Source organism: Sminthopsis crassicaudata, chromosome 6, assembly GCF_048593235.1.
Source record: "Sminthopsis crassicaudata isolate SCR6 chromosome 6, ASM4859323v1, whole genome shotgun sequence".
Classification (NCBI taxonomy): Eukaryota; Metazoa; Chordata; class Mammalia; order Dasyuromorphia; family Dasyuridae; genus Sminthopsis; species Sminthopsis crassicaudata.
Window position 1 is genome coordinate 253,315,441 of NC_133622.1, and position 19,811 is coordinate 253,335,251.

At 40.2% G+C, this 19,811-nt stretch overlaps 1 protein-coding gene across 2 annotated transcripts; it reads right to left on the bottom strand.

Moving 5' to 3' along the window:
- Positions 1-3,500: 3,500 nt before the first annotated feature.
- Positions 3,501-19,482, bottom strand: LOC141546543 (mas-related G-protein coupled receptor member H-like). 2 transcript variants are annotated; one of them, XM_074274448.1, is made up of 2 exons: positions 19,353-19,482; positions 3,501-6,914 (listed from the first exon to the last, which is right to left on the bottom strand). In XM_074274448.1, the coding sequence occupies exon 2, from the start codon at positions 6,641-6,643 to the stop codon at positions 5,654-5,656; it is 990 nt and encodes a 329-aa protein (XP_074130549.1). In that variant the 5' UTR covers positions 6,644-6,914; positions 19,353-19,482; the 3' UTR covers positions 3,501-5,653. The 2 variants fall into 2 exon arrangements, with proteins under 2 accessions (XP_074130549.1, XP_074130550.1); XM_074274449.1 differs by having other exon boundaries at positions 3,501-6,911; positions 19,353-19,472.
- Between the last annotated feature and the right edge of the window lie 329 nt (positions 19,483-19,811).

Here is a 19,811-nt window from a genome sequence, read left to right on the forward strand (position 1 = left end):
AGCAGTGGAGAGAGCAGAGGAAAGAATGGGGAGTAGGGCCAGAGAGGGGCCCAAGGAAAGAAGAGAGAAAAGGGAAGCGTTAAAGGAGAAAGTGGAGGGTAGTTGGGGAAAGGATAGTGTGGGGAATCCTGAGGCAATCCTGGGGAGAATCCAGGAGCGTTTAACCCTCCAGGAGCTGATGCCCGGTGTCTGGAAGCCTCACTTTCATGCTCCCCAATGTTCCTGATCTCCCCCTGCCCAGTTTTCCCAGGATCCTTGAACTCTGGGGGCTTTCTGGAACCTGGAGTAAAGTCTCCCTTCAAGGCAGGCTCTGGGGACTTGTGCTTTGCCAACTTTTAGCAGGAGTTCTCTGAGAACAGGTCCAAGACGGAGGAAGCAGAAGCCAATGGACTTTTTGGAACCACCTGAAGCTCTCTTTGGCTGCTGTCCGAGTGCCAGTAACCGCTTGTGTGCCCAGCAGTGGGGAGGGGAGAGAAAGCTGGTCACTGGGCAGCCCAGCCTTACCTGTGGGATGCCACCTCCTCTCTAAGCCATTTTCTCAGATGTAGACATAGATCCCTGGCCGAGGGCTGCCTGTTCTTGTGGCCTGGAAGGCAGGGGGCTGAGCCCCAAAGTGGCAGATAGTCCTCCCCCCAGCCTTCCTTTCTAATGATTATATTCTATTGATAACCACCTTGAGTCTCCCCCCACTTCTCCCCTCATCCTTCAAGGAGAAGGAGAGAAATAGAGACAGGGAGAGGACGTGATATGGAGGAAGGGAGACTGGAAAAAGGGAGAGAAGGAGCTGGAGGGGAGAAAAAAAAGTGAAGAGAGAATAGCTTCAAGGAGGAGATAAAGAAAACAGTGAGGAGGCAGGAGAGGGAGGGAAGAAAGGAACAGAGGGGAAATGGGAGGAAGAGAGACAGAGAAAGGGGGAGATAGGAGGAGGGAATAGAGAGGAGGAAAGAGGGAGGGAAAGAGACAGAGATAGATAGACAAGAGAGATAGAAAGAGATAGAGAGGTAGAGAGAAAGATAAGAGACAGAGAAACAGAGACAAAGAGCTCAGGAGCTCAGCTCTCTGGGCTCTTGTTTCTGGCTACACTTTTTGAAAGGCTGAGTCAAAGCCAGAGATCGGGACCATGTAACTTGGCCACTCAATAAGGACTATATTCAGAGCCCAGGATCCAAGGCCTGCAACCTTATTTGGGATGGAAAGTTCTTTCTTTGAAAATAAGTAAGCGATGAGTGTAAATGGGGAAATCATTAGCTGTTTGGATTCTCTAGGGCCAATTGTTTCTGGCCACCACCTATTCTGCACCTCCCGCTTCTCCGCTTCCTCCCTTTCTTTTCTTCCTTCCCCTTCCCCTTCCTCCTCCTCCCCTCCCCTTTTTCTTCTCTCTTCTTCATCCTCAGCTTTCTCTTCGTCCCACCGTGGGGAGGGGCAGGAGGGGATCTCTGGCTGATGACTAGTCCTTTCCCACTTTCAGGGGTGTGACTGCCTCTGGATGAAGCCTTAGTGTGATGGACCCAACGCCAGAGCCCCTCCTCTTCCTCTAGCCTCTCCCCCCACCACTGCCCTCTTGTCCTTATTCAGCCAAAGGCCTGAAAGTCGCCCCACCACCTCTCCCCATAGTGGGAGGAACCCCCACATTGAGGGAAGAAACATTTCATATGTACTAATGACCCAGGAATCTCAACCCATCTCTGGTCACTGCCTTGCCCGACCACGCCCAACCTCCCCGTCCTAGTCTACCCTGTGCCCTTAAGATGGGAGAGACCAGTGGGGCCAGGAGAAGGGCTACCAGTCTAGCCCAAATCCTGAGCTCCATTTCATCCTCACCTGGCACAAGGTCAGTGGGGAGCTCCCTGCAACACTCGGGGAAGGAAGACTCAATGGGCAAGGAGAATTGCTAAAGGAGGTTAAGTGCTTCTCACAGTTTGTAGGTGTCAGATTCAGTTTAAATTGGGTCTTCCTGACTCCAAGGTCAGCCTCCACCTACTCTGCCAGGAGGCTCCTAGGGCACAGAGAAAGCTCTTGGGGGTCACAGATGGAATATGGGACCATGGACTAAGGCTTAGCGTTGAGCATTCAGGGGATAGAAAATTTACCGTGGGTGGGGCTTCCCCTACATTTAAAGGTGGGAGAGACCTTGGAGGGAACAATACAAATCCTCCTTTTACAGGGGAGAAATTAGAGGCAGAGAAGTGGCTAATGACCTGCCCAAAGTCACACAGGCTGCAAAGACAGGGATTCTTAGGAGCAGCAGTGAACTAGGCAGAGGCCAGAGGGATTCTTGACTTGAGAACTTGGAGGTGAACTTCTTAAGCCTTTGCTGAGTCCAGGAACTGAGGCAGCTGGAAATGCTGGCTATCCCAGACTCCTCCGATTACCTAAGAGGGGGCTCCAGGCTTCTGATTTCTACCCATGTTGGAAAGCCTTAATAAATGCTTTAGTGCGTGCAGCATCTCGTGATCTTGACAGGCTGTCTTCACCAACCCTGAGAGTGGGTCACTGCATAATATAATAACAGCATTTGGAAGCACTTAAAGTGATGTAGCACACAAGGTGCTGGGCATGGAATCAGGAAGGATTAAGTGCAAGTGTGGCTTCAGTCCCTCACTAGCTATATAACACTATGTACCTCAGTTTTCTTAACTGTGAAATGGGGATAATAATAGCATCTGCTTCCCAGCATTGTTGTGAAGATAAGTGAGATAATATTTGTAAACTATTTAGCACAGTCTTGACACCAGTAAGTTCTTGAGACATACTTGTTTCTTTCCTTTCTTCCCATTTTAGTGGTATTACAAAAGACTGAAGAATCCTAGAGTCAGAGCTAGGAGGGTTCTTAGAGGACACTGAGTCCAACCTCTCATATAGAGGAGAAACTGAGACTCCTCAAAAGATGTGAAGGATTTGCCTAAAGACACACCGCTTAAAGAAGGTATTTGAGCTGGGACACTAATACATTGTTGGTGGAATTGTGAAGTGATCCAATCATTCAGGAAAGCAATTTGGAACTATGCCCAAAGGATTATAAAGTGTGCATACCCTTTGATCCAGCAGGGTCTCTAGTGGGCTTGTATCCCAAAGAGATCTTAAAGGAGGGAAAAGGACCCAAATGTGCAACAATGTTTGTGGTAACCCTCTTTGTAGTGGCCAGAAACTGGAGACTGAGTGGATACCCATCAGTAGGAGAATGGCTGAATAAGTTATGGGATATGAATGTTATGGAATATTATTGTTCTATAAGAAACAAATCAGCAGGATAATTTCAGAGAGATCTGGGGAGACTTACAGGAACTGATGCTGAGAGAAGTGAGCAGATCCAGGAGATCATTATACACAGCAACAGGAAGTTATATGATGATCAATTCTGATGGATGCAGCTCTCTTCAATGAAATGATTCAGGCCAGTTCCAGGGTTCTTGTGATGCAGAGAGCCATCTGAACCCAGAGAGAGGACTGTGGGGACTGAGTGTGGATCACAACACAGCATTTTCACTTTTTGTTGTTGCTTGCTTGCATTTTATTTTCTCATATATTTCTCATTTTCTTTTTCCTTTTTGATTTCATTTTTCTTGTGTAGCATGATAATTGTATAAATATGTTTGCATATATAGGATTTAACATATATTTTTACCATGTTTAACATATATTGGATACTTGCTATCTAGGGGAAGGGGTGGGGGAAAGGGAGAAAATTGGAACCTAAGGCGTCGCAAGGGTTAATGTTGAAAAATTATTCATGCATATCTTTTGAAAATTAAAAAAGCTTTAAGTAAAAAAGGTGGTATTTGAGGTCCTGATTTCAAATCACTCTCTAGTCATCATAGCAGGCTGATCTCAGGGCAACTTTACAAAGTACACAAAGCTTCAGAACAGATTTGTGAGGTAGTGAGAGCACTGCCCCCATTTTACAGATAAAGACATAAACATAAAAATCTAGAACTTGTCCACAGGACTATAGCCAGGAAGTATTGGAGCTGAGATCACTGGAGTGTAGGACTTCTGGTGCCGAATCCACTGATCCATCCCTTGGACCACAGTGCCTCAGTCAATCCAGTTGAACAAAATTTTATTATGAGCCTACAGTGCCAAGAACTGTATTAGGTTCTGAGGAAACAGATAAGAAGGAAAGAGCCTCTGCCCTCCAGTCCATTATTCTTTGTCTTGAGACCATCACCATGTTCGTCTCTTTTTTCTCAGATGTTCAATGTCTCTGTCATAGTCCATGCATGTGTGGAGTGGACACACATGTTTGGCTGGAGCTCATGCTTCCATCCTGTCTTCCTCTCTGTTACCCTTTGCTCATGTGAAAAATCCCATCCCACTTTTCATCCTGACCCAGTCTTTCCTTGGCTTTCAGCAGTTCCAACTTGGGAATTTGAGCTCCTTCATGTTGGAAACTGTAATAATGGTGATGGTGCAGATAGCCTATTTGGTGTCCCTTGAGTCTATCTTGTCAAGCCCTGGAAGAGATTGATTGTCCTCCCAGAACTGATTTCACTTCCAGGCTCCAACATGTTGCTATCCTCTTTCCAATTGGTTGAAGTTCTCTTGGGTTTTTCCCAATTTTCTATTAATTCCTTCCTTGAATTTCTGGCCCCTTGCGTGATTATGGCAGATTATTTCCTGTCTTTCTGATCTGGGCACCAGATTGTTCTGGAAAACTCTGTTATGTGTGTGTACATGACAAAGTCCCCTAGCAGAGCATCTGCCCAATATCCCTGGATGAGTTCTTCTACAGTCCTGGCTGTCTCCAACTGAGAATTTCCTGGGAAGACTGATCTGGCTCCATGAATCCTCATTTGGGCTTCCTATCCCTCTTTGCTGGGACTGCTGTTTGACCCCAGAGATGTGTAGGGTATCTTGGACAGAAAATTAGGTCCTGGAATTGGCCCAACATTAAACAGGTGCAGGGAGAAGGAGGATTATTGCTCAGAGTCTTCTTTGGGCCTCAGTTTCCTTGTCTGTAAAATAAAGGGGAGGATTAAATAGCCTCTGAAGACCCTCCCAAGCTCTGATCAGTGATTCCATTCCTTCAGCAAAAACTCATGGAATACCTATTGTATATCAGAGACTTCTATGACCCTCCTGAGCATAGGCTGAGCTCAGAACAAGCAGTTGATCTGAGATTTATTGACTAGTCAATTTAAGAAATGTTTAAAGACTATAGTTCTTGTTCATAGTCTAGAAGGATGGGGAAAATCACAATATTTTGCTGGATTCAAGACTTTGAGTGGTGTTCCATTGTTCCATACCTGAGGGGCAGTGTAGCATTATAGATAGAGATCTGGGCTTGCAGCCAGGAAGATCTGAATTTAAATCTCACTATTGACATTTGCTAATTAGGTAATCCTGGTCAAGTTTTTGTGTCTCTGGTTCCTTCTCAGCTGTGAAATAGAGATAATCTATGTAATACTGATCTTCCAGGGTTGTTGTGAAACTCAAATGAAATGTCTGTAAAGTGCTTTGAAAACTTGGAAGAGTTCTGTGAATTTCATTTGTTGTTATCATTCTTTGCCCCCATATTGGAAATTTAATGTCATACTGGTCTCAGTTTCCTAGGAAAAAAATACTGAGGGGAAAATCATGTCTTCTTTTGCTTGGAAAGTTGCAAAGTTCTCACCCTTGGTGAGAAAGCCTTCACTCTCATGTGGTTTCAGGACTACTTCTTTGAGTGCTTCCTCTCTATGGTCTCTGAATTGGTGGCAGGGAGGGTCCTTCTATCCCCTCTCCCTGGGAAATCCTCCTTGAAGGCTCTCAAGAGAGTCAGCTTCAGGGACCTTCTTTTCTTATTCTTCCAGAGGTTGCCAACAAAGAAGTAAATGGCAGGGTTGGCACTGCTGTTGATGCAGGAGAGAAGCTCAAAAATCATGGAGACAGACCTGTGGATGGCCACTTTGAACCCAAAATGGACAACAAACCAAACCTTCTGCGGAAGGCCGAAGAAAAGGAACACGAGGATGGTCACCAGAATGGTGATATGGAGCTTGGCAGGATGGTGGTGCAGGGATCGCTTCCAGGACTTCACGAAGAGAATCAGACTGGATAGAACCATCAGTGGCATGAACATCAGGAAGTTGAGTATACAGCTAGAGATACTAATGATGTATCTCCAGGTCTTGTAGGTGTTCCCTATGTAGATCTCAAAGTACAACTCCAGGACTGCCATGAAGACTGAAAGGGACCAGATGAAAGCACAGATAGAAGGAGATTTCTTTTTCAAATGGTGATATCTATACCAGCGGGGATAGAGCATGGAAAGACACCTCTCCACACTGATAACCGTCAGGAAGCCCAGCCCTGTGTTATACACGAAGATGTTGAATACAAGTGTTCCATGACATATATAAAACATGGAGCACTTGGTAAGAAGATGGCTAGTATACACGTAAAGAATCTTAGCAAGGTACCAAACTACGCGTCCCAGGAGGAAGCTAAAGTCAGCAACTGTCAGATTGAGGATATAGATGGTAAAGTGACTTTTCTTAATGTAGAAACTGAGAAACCACAAGACAATGCCATTTCCCAGAAGCCCACAAAGAGAAGTGATCAAATTAAAGAAGATCATGATGGGGGATTCTATGCTGGGACCATGTGCAGGGAAGCAGGTAGTAATTTTCTGGCTATCATTACTGGATTCATTGAAGGCCATCTTTTTAATAGGCAAGGAGTGTAAATTTGTGAAAAGGCAGATGTGCTGTCTAAAGAGCTGTTGGGTTCTCCCTCTTCAGAAGTCGTCAAGTAGATGTTAAATGGTTGGCACTTGGGTATGTCATAATGGGGATATATTTTGTCTATGAGTTGGATTAGATGGCCTCAGAGGTTCCTTCTAATTCTCAAATCCTTTGATTCTGTGATGATAATTTGGTCTTCTCTGCAGGTGTTGGATGTAATAGACTTTCTTGAACTCTTTTATATGCCTGCTAAAAAGAGAAGAGAGATGTGAGCTGATGACTCTAGGTTGCCTTTACAGCTTACCAGAAAAATGGCAGTAGACCCAAACCAGAAAGGGATAAAACAGAGAAAGAAATCTATAGCACACTCTCAGTGATAAAGGGGGATGCAAAAATTTTAAACGAAGTCATAGCAAAGGGTCTCCCCAACATATTTGGTAAACTTATTCATAATGACAAATTGGATTTATCCAAGGTATGAAAGAATGATTTAACATTAGGAAAACAGCATACAATAATTGTTCATTTAAACCATAAAGTAATCACCATGATGATTCTTATTTTTAAAAAATAGATCATGGGGCAGCTAGTTGGTGTTGTGGATAGAGCACCAACCTTGAAGTCAGGAGGACCTCAGTTCAAATACAACCTCAGACCTGGGTGACCTTGAAGAGATGATCTTGTCAGACAATAGAAGTCAGATTTTAAAAGCCAGTTCTTAACAAGGTATATAGAAGATTTATGGAGCTGAAGTGAGTCAGCTAAAAATGTGTATGATATGCCAGAACTTGTGCCAAGCTGGAGGAAGGTAAACAGGGAGAAGACACATGGACCCTGATGAAGGTTGAACAGAGGCAGATGCCATAAAGAGCCAGATAAAGGCTCCAGGAGTACAGGATTGTGGGTAGCTCAGGTATAAATAGGTTCAAATAATCATGACAGGCTGTGTTATAGAAATCTCCCCCACATCCACTTCAAATTCCTAGGTGCTAATTCTGGATCTCCTTTATTTCCTTGGACACAGAGAAAGTCTGCTTACTTTCTTCATTTTAAACATTTACTTTATCTTTATAAACAGTGTTAGCCACAGGCATTTTCTAGTTTGGGTGTACTTTCGGAATGGAGTTTAGAGGAAACAATTAAGGGAGAAAACATTTTAAGGAAAGAGAAAGAGGTAGCTCCAGTGCTGTGTATTTTTTCTGTGTGCTGTTGCTGGCTGGGGGTTCAAAGCTAGAAGAGATGAAGAATTATGTATCTTTTTACAAAATGTCCCAGAATGGGAAGGAATATTTATCCAAGGAAGCCCATCGAGCAATGAATCAGAAATAGGGGGAGAGGAGGTGGCAAATAGGAGTGATTGAAAAGTCTTTACACAACTACAATACCCCAGATCATTAAAATGTCCAATCTCGGACCCAGAGAACTAATGCTGAAGTGGAGAACTGAATATGAGGTGGAACATGTGTTGTCAGTCTTAGTCACTGGGACTGTTTTATGATTTTTCATTGTTAATAATAATAGCACTTTACAAATGTCATCTCATCTTATCCTCACAAAAACCTTGGAAGGCAGGTGCTATTATGATCCCATTTTATAGAGGAGGAGACCCCCCAAGCTCAGGGAACCTGCCTAGGAACACGCAACTTTATGTTTTCAAAGCAGGATTTGAACTCATCTTCCTGACTATTAGTGACTATACTGAGCTGCTTCTTGTATGAGGGAAGGTTCAGAAGTGGTGTGTGTCATGATTTTTAAAAAAATACAACATAAAAAGCCCAACTGCAATGGCAGGGCAGGGCTCCTGGGGGCAGCTTTCAAAGAATCATAAATTTTGAGAAATATGGGGACCATCTTGTTCATTTTAGAGTCGAGGAAACTGGAGCTCATGAGGTAGGTGGGTGTCAGAGACACAAATAACAAGCAGTAGAGCTGGAGTCAAGGGCAGATCCTCTGAGTGCAAGCTCAGGACAGGCCTTAGGGCCAAAGGAAGTCTGGGTCTCATTCCAAGACGCCTAAAACTAGGGGAGGCAGAAATTATAGAAGCCCGATGTTCTAACTTGCTGTTTACTGGGTACTAATTCTTGTTTGGGATCCATAGTGAATGAGGACTTGCCGGGCTTTGAGTTCATGCTCTAGATTAATTGAATGCCCGATACTCTGTGCCACAACCAGTCTCCAATCTTTCCCACTTCTGGTTCTGTTCATTCACATGAAGAAGATTCTTCTAGAACATGTAGAACTCATATTTATGTAGCACTTTGTGACCAGAGATGACCAGACATACATTATTACCATTAGACAGATGGAAAACTGAGACCAGGAAAAAAGAAATGCTCAGTCTGAGGTCATATAGTTAATGAGTGGCAATGTCAGAATTTGAATCTACTGCCTTTTTCGTAGCAGCATGAATTAAGAAGGCTTGATCCAAAGTCACTGGGGGATAGCTGTCCTGCCTCTGAGAGCTGCTTCTGGGGGCTTTCCTAATTTAACCCAAAATGACAGTGTCAGGAAAACCCAGGGAAAAGAGAATATCCAGAAGTGAACATTCAGGAAAACCCAGGGAAAAGAGAATATCCAGAAGTAATCATTCAATTATTCAGTTTCATTAAGATCCTACTGTATACCAGGGAATAGGAGTACAAATATGTTGAGAATAAATCTCTCCTTAATGACAAAAAAAAAAGTTTAGATTCTAATGGGGGAGACAATGAGGACAGGTCTAAATACAGACAGAATAAATATAAAAGGAACAAATGTGAAACAATTTAAATAGAAGGCCATATAAGAGGGAGAGCACAAGGAATTGAAGGATCAGGGAGAAAAAAGCATCCTGCAGAAGCTATTTGGGCTGTGTCTTAAAAGAAAAGAGGAGCCTCATGAGATGGGACTAAGGAGGAGATAATGAATGCGTTCCAGGTTTGCAGGATAGTCTGGGCAGAAACTGTGAGATGGGAGGTGGAGCATTGTTTGGTTAATCAGAGAATGCAGGAGGAAGAGTAATGTCCAATAAAACTGAAAATAAAAGTTATTTCTTGGTTTTATAGGGCTTTAAATACTAAGCAATGCAACTTGCCTTTATCCTTGAGGCAAAAGGGGGGTCAGTAAGCTTGACTGAGTAGAGAAGTCACACAGTCAGATCTGTGTTCAAGAAAAATCACTTTGGCACTAGCTGGTCCAGAGAAGAGAGAGATCTGTGGCAGGAAGACCGTTGAGGACATTGCTTAATAATTCCACTAAGGTGGGGACTATGTAGGTGGAGAAAAGGGGTCAGATGCAACAGATGTGAGGAGGTTAGAAAAAACAAGATTTGGCAACTGATTGGAGAGGTGGGGTGAGATATCACAGCTAATGCTGAAGTTATGAGCGTTAGTAGCCTGGAAGGATGAAGGTATCCTTGACTGAAATAAGAAAGTTTTAGAAGGGGTAATTCCAGGGGAATAAAAATGAGTTTTTTAAAAAGTAAGTTTTTATTTGTGTCTTCTGCTTCTTATATCATCATAATTGTCTCGAGTATCATTCCTTTTCCAGAGAGCCATCTATAGTAAAAATGATTTTTTTAGAGAAGAAAAAAATCAGCACAACTGATCAATATGTTGAGAAAGTCCCAAAACATATGTAGAGTGCAATAATTGTGGACCTCCCACCTCCACAGAGGAGTGGAATGGGATGGGATTCTGCTCTTGACTCTTCATCAAATCCTGATTGATCTTTATAATTTTGTTACATTCACTTTTGATATTTTTTTGTGTGTGGTTGTTCTTTCCATTTACATTTGTGTCTAATGTTTTCTGGTCTCTGTTGACTCCATTCTGCATCTGTTAGAGGTCTTTTAGACTTCTTTGTATTCATCACAGTCATCATTTCTCACAGCTTAGGAATCATGGGCCACCATTTGTGGGCATCCATTTTGTTTACAATTCTTGGCTATCACAAAAAGTGCTGCTAAAAAGTATTTTGCTTCATATGGGAACTTTTGATAGTTTTCTTGGGATAGAAGCTCTGGTTCAAAGGATATAAATATCTTAATCATTTCATTTGCATAAGTTGCTTTTTTAAAATGGCTTTATCAGCTCACAGCTCTATTGACAATATATTAATGTGGTTGATCATTCCACAGCTCCTCCAACATTTCCTGTTGCTATTTTTGATCGACTTTGCCAATTTTCTGGATATGAGGTGAAACCTCAGGGTTATTTTGATTTGTGTTTCTCTTATTATTAGTGATTTGGAACATCGTTTCATGTGGTTGTATTTTGTAATTCTTTTGAGAACTGTTAATTCATATCCTCTGACTATAAGGGAATGGCTATTAGTCATATATACAATACATATATATGCATGTATTCATACATTCTTATGTATATGCATATTATATATAAAATAGTTTTTATCTTTTGAAAACCCAAACCTTTATCAAAAAAAAAATGTAATACAAAGATTTCCTCTCATTTGACCACTTCCTATCGTAGCTACATTAATGTTGCCTTGCAGAAGCTTTTCAATTTTAAGTAACTAAAGTTACCAATTTTATCTTTTGTAATTACTTCTATCTCCTATTTGGTTAAGAATACATCACTTGCCCATAGCTGTGAAAATTACTTGATCTATTTCTCCTCTAATTTTTTCATACTATTATCTTCTATATTAAAGTTGAACATCCATTTAGAATATATTGTGGAGTATGGTGCAAGGTGTTAGTCTAAGCATAATTTTCTACCAGACTGTTTTCCAGTTTTCCCAGTTTTTAAAAATATCAAATAGAGTGACTTTCCCCTTATATAACCCATGTATTTACTTTATCAAACATTGAATTACTAAGTTCCATTTTTTTCTGATTCTCTTTTGTTTAGTTGTTGGAATCCAGCTCCTGTAGTGAAATGAAGGGCACCAGGTGAAAGAATTTGATAAGAACTCTTCAAGTTTTATTGATCAAAGAGACAAATATATATGTCTCCAGTGCTTATAGACTTGATATAAAATCTAACAAGCACAATCTACTGAGATGTAAATTATTAAACCCGGTACTTGGTTACTTACACTGAGATGTAAATAGTTGAGATACATATAGGAATAAATTTATCATACCAATGTCCTCAAGTACCTTTCTCCCAAATGCTTTTATTCTCCATCCTGTCCTAAGATCAAAGGGAAGCCTTTGATCCATTGTATAGTAGTGTTACATTTTGCTTCAGTCTCTAGATTTCTAATCACATATTAACAAGTATAACTCTGCTATTTCAATAAGTAAAGGGAGTTTTGGTGAGCCAAGTTACTGTAAGATTCAAGACCTGGAATAGATTCTTGTCTCTTGGCCCTCTATATTTAGTAAATTTCATTGATCTATCTTTTTTTTTTTTTGAAAAGTGACTTGCCCAAAATCATGGAGCTAAGAAATATCAAATCATTTTTGAATTCAGGTCCTTCTGATTCTAGCGCTGATACTCTATCCACTGTGCCATATTGGTGCCCAATCTGCCTTCTTTTTTAACCAATTTTTTTTGTAGAAATAAGATCTTTATTTCTATCTATAAGCCCTGCAGTGATTATCCTATTTAATAGTCAAGGCACTGTATACTATATGATAAAAGCAGAAATGAAACATTTAAAATACGAATTTGGACCTTCTGGATATTGACATGGCAAAGTACGGTTTATACTACTGGCATAATACAGAAACCTTTTGTCATACAGTTTGTGCAAAGTATTAAAATAATGACTGTACAACTTAAGCTGCCAAAGTAGGTACATATATAAAAAAAAATGAAAAAAGAGATATTTTCAAGATAAATGAAGTTGAATTTGTCAGTGTCACTGAATCGACTCTAAACTAAAAAACCCTATTTTTTAAAACAGTAGTTGATCTGGATATTCACTAATTTCGCAAGTATGTTTCTTAACCTTAACCATAGGGTAACGGTCAAGGGAGTGTGATGAAAAAATAAGAGTTGAGTTATTTTCAGGCATTTATTAGACAGTAATTGTCACTTTTTCCTAATGGAAGGATTAAGTGTGTTCATAGAATTCATTGGAGACAAGTTTCTCTCCATGTTGACTATCTTAAATATCAACTTTGTCAAAACACTATTTCTTACAGCATACAACTGTACAAGAAGTCCTTGCTTTTTTTTTTTTTTTTTTGCCACACTGCTGGTAATGGCATCATCAACAAAAGAGAAAAAACAAGTATTTTTCAATGCTTTGTTTAACCAATGGTTTTGAGGACTGCTGTCTTATGATATAGATTGAGGTCTAGAAATTCTATTCATCCTTTGTCCCTATTTCTTTATTTCCATTGAAAATTTAGATATTTTTTTTTCTAAATGAATTTTGCTATTGTTTTACCAAGCTCTATAGAGTACCCTCTTGATATTTCGATTGTTAGGTCTTGAATTATGTTTTTCCCCATGTTGGGTTTATAATGTCTTTTCCTTCAGCCCACCTCTGCTAATTATGTAGATGGTTGTACCCTTAATCTTTTATTGCCCATATGTTTTCTATGTCTCTGTGAACTCTGCAATTCCCTTTCCTGATCACAGTGCCTTGTCATCCGATCATTCCTAAGACTGATGGGTGGAAAATCAGGTAAACAGTCTCCCATTTGAAATGGACAAAAGACTGGCCCCTTCATCCCTGGTCAATGGGCTCAGGCTTATAGGAAAAGGTTGCTTAAACTAAATTAAGGGAAGTGTTATGTTCAGAGTGGGTTCCATTCCCTGGTTCATGAGACACTAGATTTTCAGAGAAGTGTGTGTCTAACAAAGTCACAACATTGCAAAACATGCTGACACTCTCGTCCAGACACTTCCCCATTGTAAACAACAAATTGTGTAACCCCAAGGCTGTACCCTGAAGTGGCAAACAGGCTTAAAAGTGTACCTCACTAAAGGTTTGGGGCTGATCTCTACCAGCCTGTCTAATGGGGGTCAGTCACCGGCCGGCTAATAAATGATGCTTTAAATTAAATTATTTGGTCAGAGCTGTCTATCTCATGTCTGTCCATTTCACATTGGCTATGGAACATTCAGAAGTCGGTTATCTGAGGCTGGAGAAGGATATTCCATAGTCATTTTGAGTTTGAGTCCACTCTCTTCAGGGACTGTGTAGAGGGGATGATGGGTCTTTCTTCAAAGATTGATGACATGCTATTAATTCTAGATTCTGGTGGCTATTGTCATATGCTCTCCTCTGGGACACTCATTCTATCCTCAATGAGTTAAGTGCCACAGTCACAGTATGTCTCTCCTTCCCAACTCCTGCCCTCAGATTGGTTAACTTCAACATACATAGTGATTCTCCCTCAAACATCCATTTTGAAACATCCAATAGCTAATTACTGGTGAAGGATTGGAGCTCAAGAGAGAAACTGGGACTGATATGTAAATCTGGAAGGCATCTGTGTAGAAATGGAATTAGAGCAATGCACATTGATGAGGCAATTAAGAGAGAGAAAACAGAATGAGTAGAGGAGGGATCTAAGAGAGAGCCTTGAGGAATAGTACAGTTGGGTAATGGGACACAGAGCCAGCAAAAAACTAGAGAAGGAGCGTTTAAACAGATGGGAGGAGAATGAGGAGAAAACAGTGTCATGCAAAGCCTGAGAGGATAAGAAGGTGTTAGCAGTGTAAAAGAAGTAGAAACTTCAAGCAGTCTGAAAAAAGAACATTATATTTGACAAAGCCAGAACAGCCATCAGAAATGTCCCAATTGACATCCATCTCAGAATCTGCCACTAAAATCTAATTCTTGTACAAGTCAAGATATCACCCATGATGCCATTGTTCTTCTTTGAAAATGAGAGATGGAGGATTCTGAGAAGATTGCGGAGTAAGTTGTAAAGTTCAAACTTTCCAGATTTCCCCACAGATAGAATAAATTTTCACCACAGGGTAAACATAGACTGATGGAAAGTCAAGAAGACTTGATTCAGAACAAAGGCCCTCCTGGTACAATTCAATTACATCTGAAGAAAGTCTGGGGCAAGGAATTAACTCAAGTGGTACCTCCAGGCTACCTCCACACAAACAACTAGTAGAGAGCCTGGGGCTAGCTGGATTTATCTGGAGCCTCAGCAGGAGCCACAGAAATTTTCACTTCCCATTCATTAAGCTCGAGGAGTCAGAAGTCTGAGTCCTGAAAGCAAATCTTGGTTGATTAGGAATGCTGGGCTTAGCTGTGCCATAGGGGCATGGCCCTAGGCAAGAAGGAAGCTGTGAGTGCAGAGGCAGTGGGGCAGCTGCGGGCACTTGCTGAAGGATGGAGCTTTTGGTTTGGGACTCCAGGTCAGAAGAAAGAGCTGAAGTGATGGCAGAGGCACTATCTCCCTACCCCCATGATTAGAGGTGCTTACACTAATAACGCTTACTGAAGAAGGAAAAAAATGAACCGGCAAAGAAGAAAGAACCCCATCATAGAAACTTACTATGGGAACAGAGAAGACTGGGGTTCATCTTCAGAACTCCTACCCCAAAGAGTGATGTGAAATGGCTTTCTGCCCAGAGAGAATTTATAGAAGAACTCAAAAAGAATTTAAAAATCAAATGAGCAACATGGAGAAAAAAACCAACAACAACCAAAACCCCCACAAAAATCCAACATCCAAGAAAAACAAGATTTTGAAAAAAGTTAACCAACTAGAAGAAGAGATAAAGAGTCTCAGAGATGAAAACAATTCTTTGAAAATTAGATTTGGGCAAAAAAGAGCCAGTGAAGCTATGAGAGACGAAGAAATAACAAATCAGATTATACAAAATGGAAAAAAAGAACAGAACATGAAACATCTTACAAGAAAAATGACAGATCTGGAGAACAGATCAAGAAGAAAAAATTGGAAAAATTGGACTTCTTGAAAGTTGTGACCAAAAAAAGAACCCTGATGTAATAATGCAAGAAATAATCCAAGAAAACTAATATTTTATTATTATTTATATTATATATAATATTATATGTAATATAATACTAGTATATATTAATATATTATTTATTATTTATTAATATTAAATAATTGGAAAGACATTCTTGGATAGGCCGAGCGAATATAATTAAGATGACAATACTCCCTAAACTAATCTATTTATTTAGTGCTATACCAATCAGACTCCCAAGAAATTATTTTAATGACCTAGAAAAAATAACAACAGAATTCATATGGAACAACAAAAGGTTGAGAATTTCAAGGGAAGTAATGAAAAAAAAAATTAAGTGAAGGTGGTCTAGCTGTACCTGATCTAGAACTGTATTATAAAGCCAACAGTCACCAAAACCATTTGGTATTGGCTAAGAAATAGACTAGTTGATCAGTGGCATAGGTTAGGTTCACAGGGCAAGATAGTGAATAAAAATAGCAATCTAGTGTTTGACAAACCCAAAGATCCCAACTTTTGGGATAAGAATTCATTATTTGACAAAAACTGCTGGGAAAACTGGAAATTAGTATGGCAGAAACTAGGCATGGACCCATATTTAACACCACATACTAAGATTAGATCAAAATGGGTCCAAGATTTAGGCATAAAGAACGAAATCATAAATAAATTGGAGGAACATGGGATGGTTTACCTCTCGGACTTGTGGAGGAGGAAGGAGTTTGTGTCCAAGGGAGAACTAGAGACCATTATTGATCACAAAATAGAACATTTTGATTACACCAAACTAAAAAGTTTCTTCACAAACAAAACTAATGCAAACAAGATTAGAAGGGAAGTAACAAATTGGGAAAGCATTTTTACAGTTAAAGGTTCTGATAAAGGCCTCATCTCCAAAATATATAGAGAATTGACTTTAATTTATAAGAAATCAAGCCATTCTCCAATTGATAAACGGTCAAAGGATATGAACAGACAATTTTCAGATGATGAAATTAAAACTATTTCCACTCATATGAAATTGTTCCAAATCACTATTGATCAGAGAAATGCAAATTAAGACAACTCTGAGATGCCACTACACACCTGTCAGATTGGCTAAGATGACAGGAACAAATAACGATGAATGTTGGAGGGGCTGTGGGAAAACTGGGACACTGATGCATTGTTGATGGAGTTGTGAAAGAATCCAACCATTCTAGAGAGCAATCTGGAATTATGCCCAAAAAGTTATCAAACTGTGCATTCCGTTTGACCCAACAGTGCTACTACTGGGCTTATACCCCAAGGAAATACTAAAGAAGGGAAAGGGACCTGTATGTGCCAAAATGTTAGTGGCTAGAAGTGGGAAGATGAATGGATGTCCATCAATTGGAGAATGGTTGGGTAAATTATGGTATATGAATGTTATGGAATATTATTGTCCTGTAAGAAATGACCAGCGGGAGGAATACAGAGAGGCTTGGAGAGACATCAACTGATGCTGAGTGAAATGAGCAGAACCAGGAGATCATTATACACTTCAAGAATGATACTGTATGAGGATGTATTCTGATGGAAGTGGATATCTTCAATATAGAGAAGAGCTAATTGAATTCCAATTGATCAATGATGGACAGAATCAGCTACATCCAGAAAAGGAACACTGGGAAATGAGTGTAAACTGTGAGCATTGTTTTTTTTTTTTTGTTTTGTTTTGTTTTGTTTCTCTTCCCAGATTATTTTTACCTTGTGAATACAATCCTTCCTTTGCAACAACAACAACAACAAAATTCAGTTCTGCACATATATATTATACTTAAGATATACTATAAGATATTTTATATGTATGGAAATGCCCTCCATCCAGGGGAGGGGGTGGAAGGAAGGAGGAGAAAAACTCAGAACAGAAGGGAGTACAAGGGATAATGTTGTAAAAAAAAAATTACCTATGCATATATACTGCCAAAGAAAATGTTATAATTATAAAAATTAATTTTAAAAATTCAAAAAATAATAATTTTCAACAGAACAGTAAAAAAAAAGAAAGAAAGAAAGAAAAAAGAACAGAACGTGAAACATCTTACAAGAGAAATGACAGATCTGGAGAACAGATCAAGAAGAAAAAAATAGAAAAATTGGACTTCTTGAAAGTTGTGACCAAAAAAAGAACCTTGATGTAATAATGCAAGAAATAATTCAAGAAAACTATCCAGGAGTGATAGAACATGAAGGGAAAGTAGAAATAGAAAAAATCCACTTATCATCATCTCAATGAGATCCTGTGTGTAGAAAAAGACATAGGAATATTATTGCCAATTTTTTGAAACCCCAGATAAAAAGAAAATTTTGCAAGAAACAAGAAAAAAAAAACAATTCAAATACACCAGAGCCACAAGTAGAATTGTACAGGATTTAATAGCAGCCACAATAAAAGATCAGAGGTCCTGGAATCATATCTACTGACAATCAAAAGAATTGAACCTGTGGCTAAAATATCATATTCAGCAAAATTATCTATAATATTGCATGAGAAAAAATGTACATTCAATGAATTTGAGATTTCCAGGATTTTTTATCAACCAAACTTGGACTAAGTAGAAAATTTAACATTTAAGAGCCAACATCAAAGATCATTTTCAAGGAACTCAACATGGACAAATTGTTCATGTTTTTTTTAAATATAAGAAAAATATATATATCATATATTTAAGATTGACATCAACAATAGGGTAGCTCAAAAGAAAGATTGGGACAGAGTTAAGGTAAAAATAGTAATCATGCTATAAAAATCAGGTATAGAGGAAGAATAGACACAGAAGCATTAGAGAAGGAAGGAGAGCACGTAGTTCTGAAAAACCTATATAAAACTAATAATACCATACTATGAGGTTATTGTGATGACTAACTGAGACACATTTTGCACACATTTTGCAAGTTTTAAAGGGCTATGTTTGATGGCTATTGTCATCGTAAAAATGAAATTGGTTGTGACTGAAGACCAGGATGTTGGAAAAGGGAATCTCTTATTTCTCAGGTGATGGTCAGAGACACAGAAAAAGAGAAAAGTGGAGAGGGAAGAGATAGACACAGATAATGGGGACTGGCATGAGGGGAGACACATAGAAAGACATGGAATTCACAGAGACAGGAAGAAAGAGAGAGACATGAGAGAAAGATAAAGACATACACAGGAAAAAGTGAGAGAGAGACAGAGAGAAGAAAGGGAAATACAAATTGAGAGACAGACAGAGAGAGAGAGAGAGAGAGAGAGAAAGAGAGAGAGAGAGAGAGAGAAATGGACAAGAAAGGCTGACAGAGAGATAGCAAGACATGGAGGGAGGTAAAAGACAGACAGTTGGAGAGACAGAAAGATAAAGATGGATGAAGACACCCAGAGAGAGCCAAAGAGAGAAAGCCAGAGGCAAAGAGAAAGAGAGAAAGAAATTATGGGAGAGACAGAGTGACAGAGACACACAGGGAGACTGGGAAAGAGATAAGGGAAGCGAAGAGACAGAAGTAGAGAGAAAGAGCGATTGGAAAAGACCTATAGAGACAAAGGACTGAGGAGGACCAGAGGCAGATTGAAAGGGACACAAAAAGACAGAAAGAAACAGAGGGTAACAAAGATGGAGTGGGGAGAGGCAGTGAGGAATGAGATAAATAGACAAAGAAGAAAAGGAAGGGGAAACGATAGAGGAATCTCTGAAGAGGTCTTTGTGCTGAGAATGGAGAGGGAGATTTGGCCGCTGGAGGGGAGGACATAACAAAAGAAAAGTGCCCAAGAAGCAGAATTGGAGAAGACTCCCTTCCACCCACAGCAATTCTTCCCCTGAGCTTTGCTCACCTTCTTCCCAGGCTGGTTCTCTGGAGGTCAGGCTGGAAAATGTGGCCACTCTGGGGAGACCAGGTCAGGCTAGGCCAGGCCAGGGCAGGATGGGGCAGAGCTCTCTAGATAAATACTTGATGGGGCAATCCATCCCCCAGCGCAGCAGAGCAGGCCTTAAAGTCTGGCTGATGATTCACTGAGGGTTATCACTGCTCCCTGTGACTTCCTGGGCAGCTTTCACTAGCCAATGTCAGCCCTGGATCTGTGATCAGATGTCCCTTCAGATGGGGGACATCCTGTTTGCCCTATAGCTTCTAAGCGATTTGTTCTCTCATCTGATCCTTCTCCCAGAGTGTTCAGAATGCGTCTCGCCTGCATTGCAGGCCCCACCAAATAAAAAAAATGGCCCCCAATGCCCTGTCCCAGACTGATTCAGCCCAACTTTGACTCAAGTGAACCAGGCCTGCCCAGTGCCAG

Bases quoted from the DNA above. Each gene is read 5' to 3' on its own strand.
- LOC141546543 (XM_074274448.1), bottom strand. From the start codon at position 6,643: ATGGCCTTCAATGAATCCAGTAATGATAGCCAGAAAATTACTACCTGC.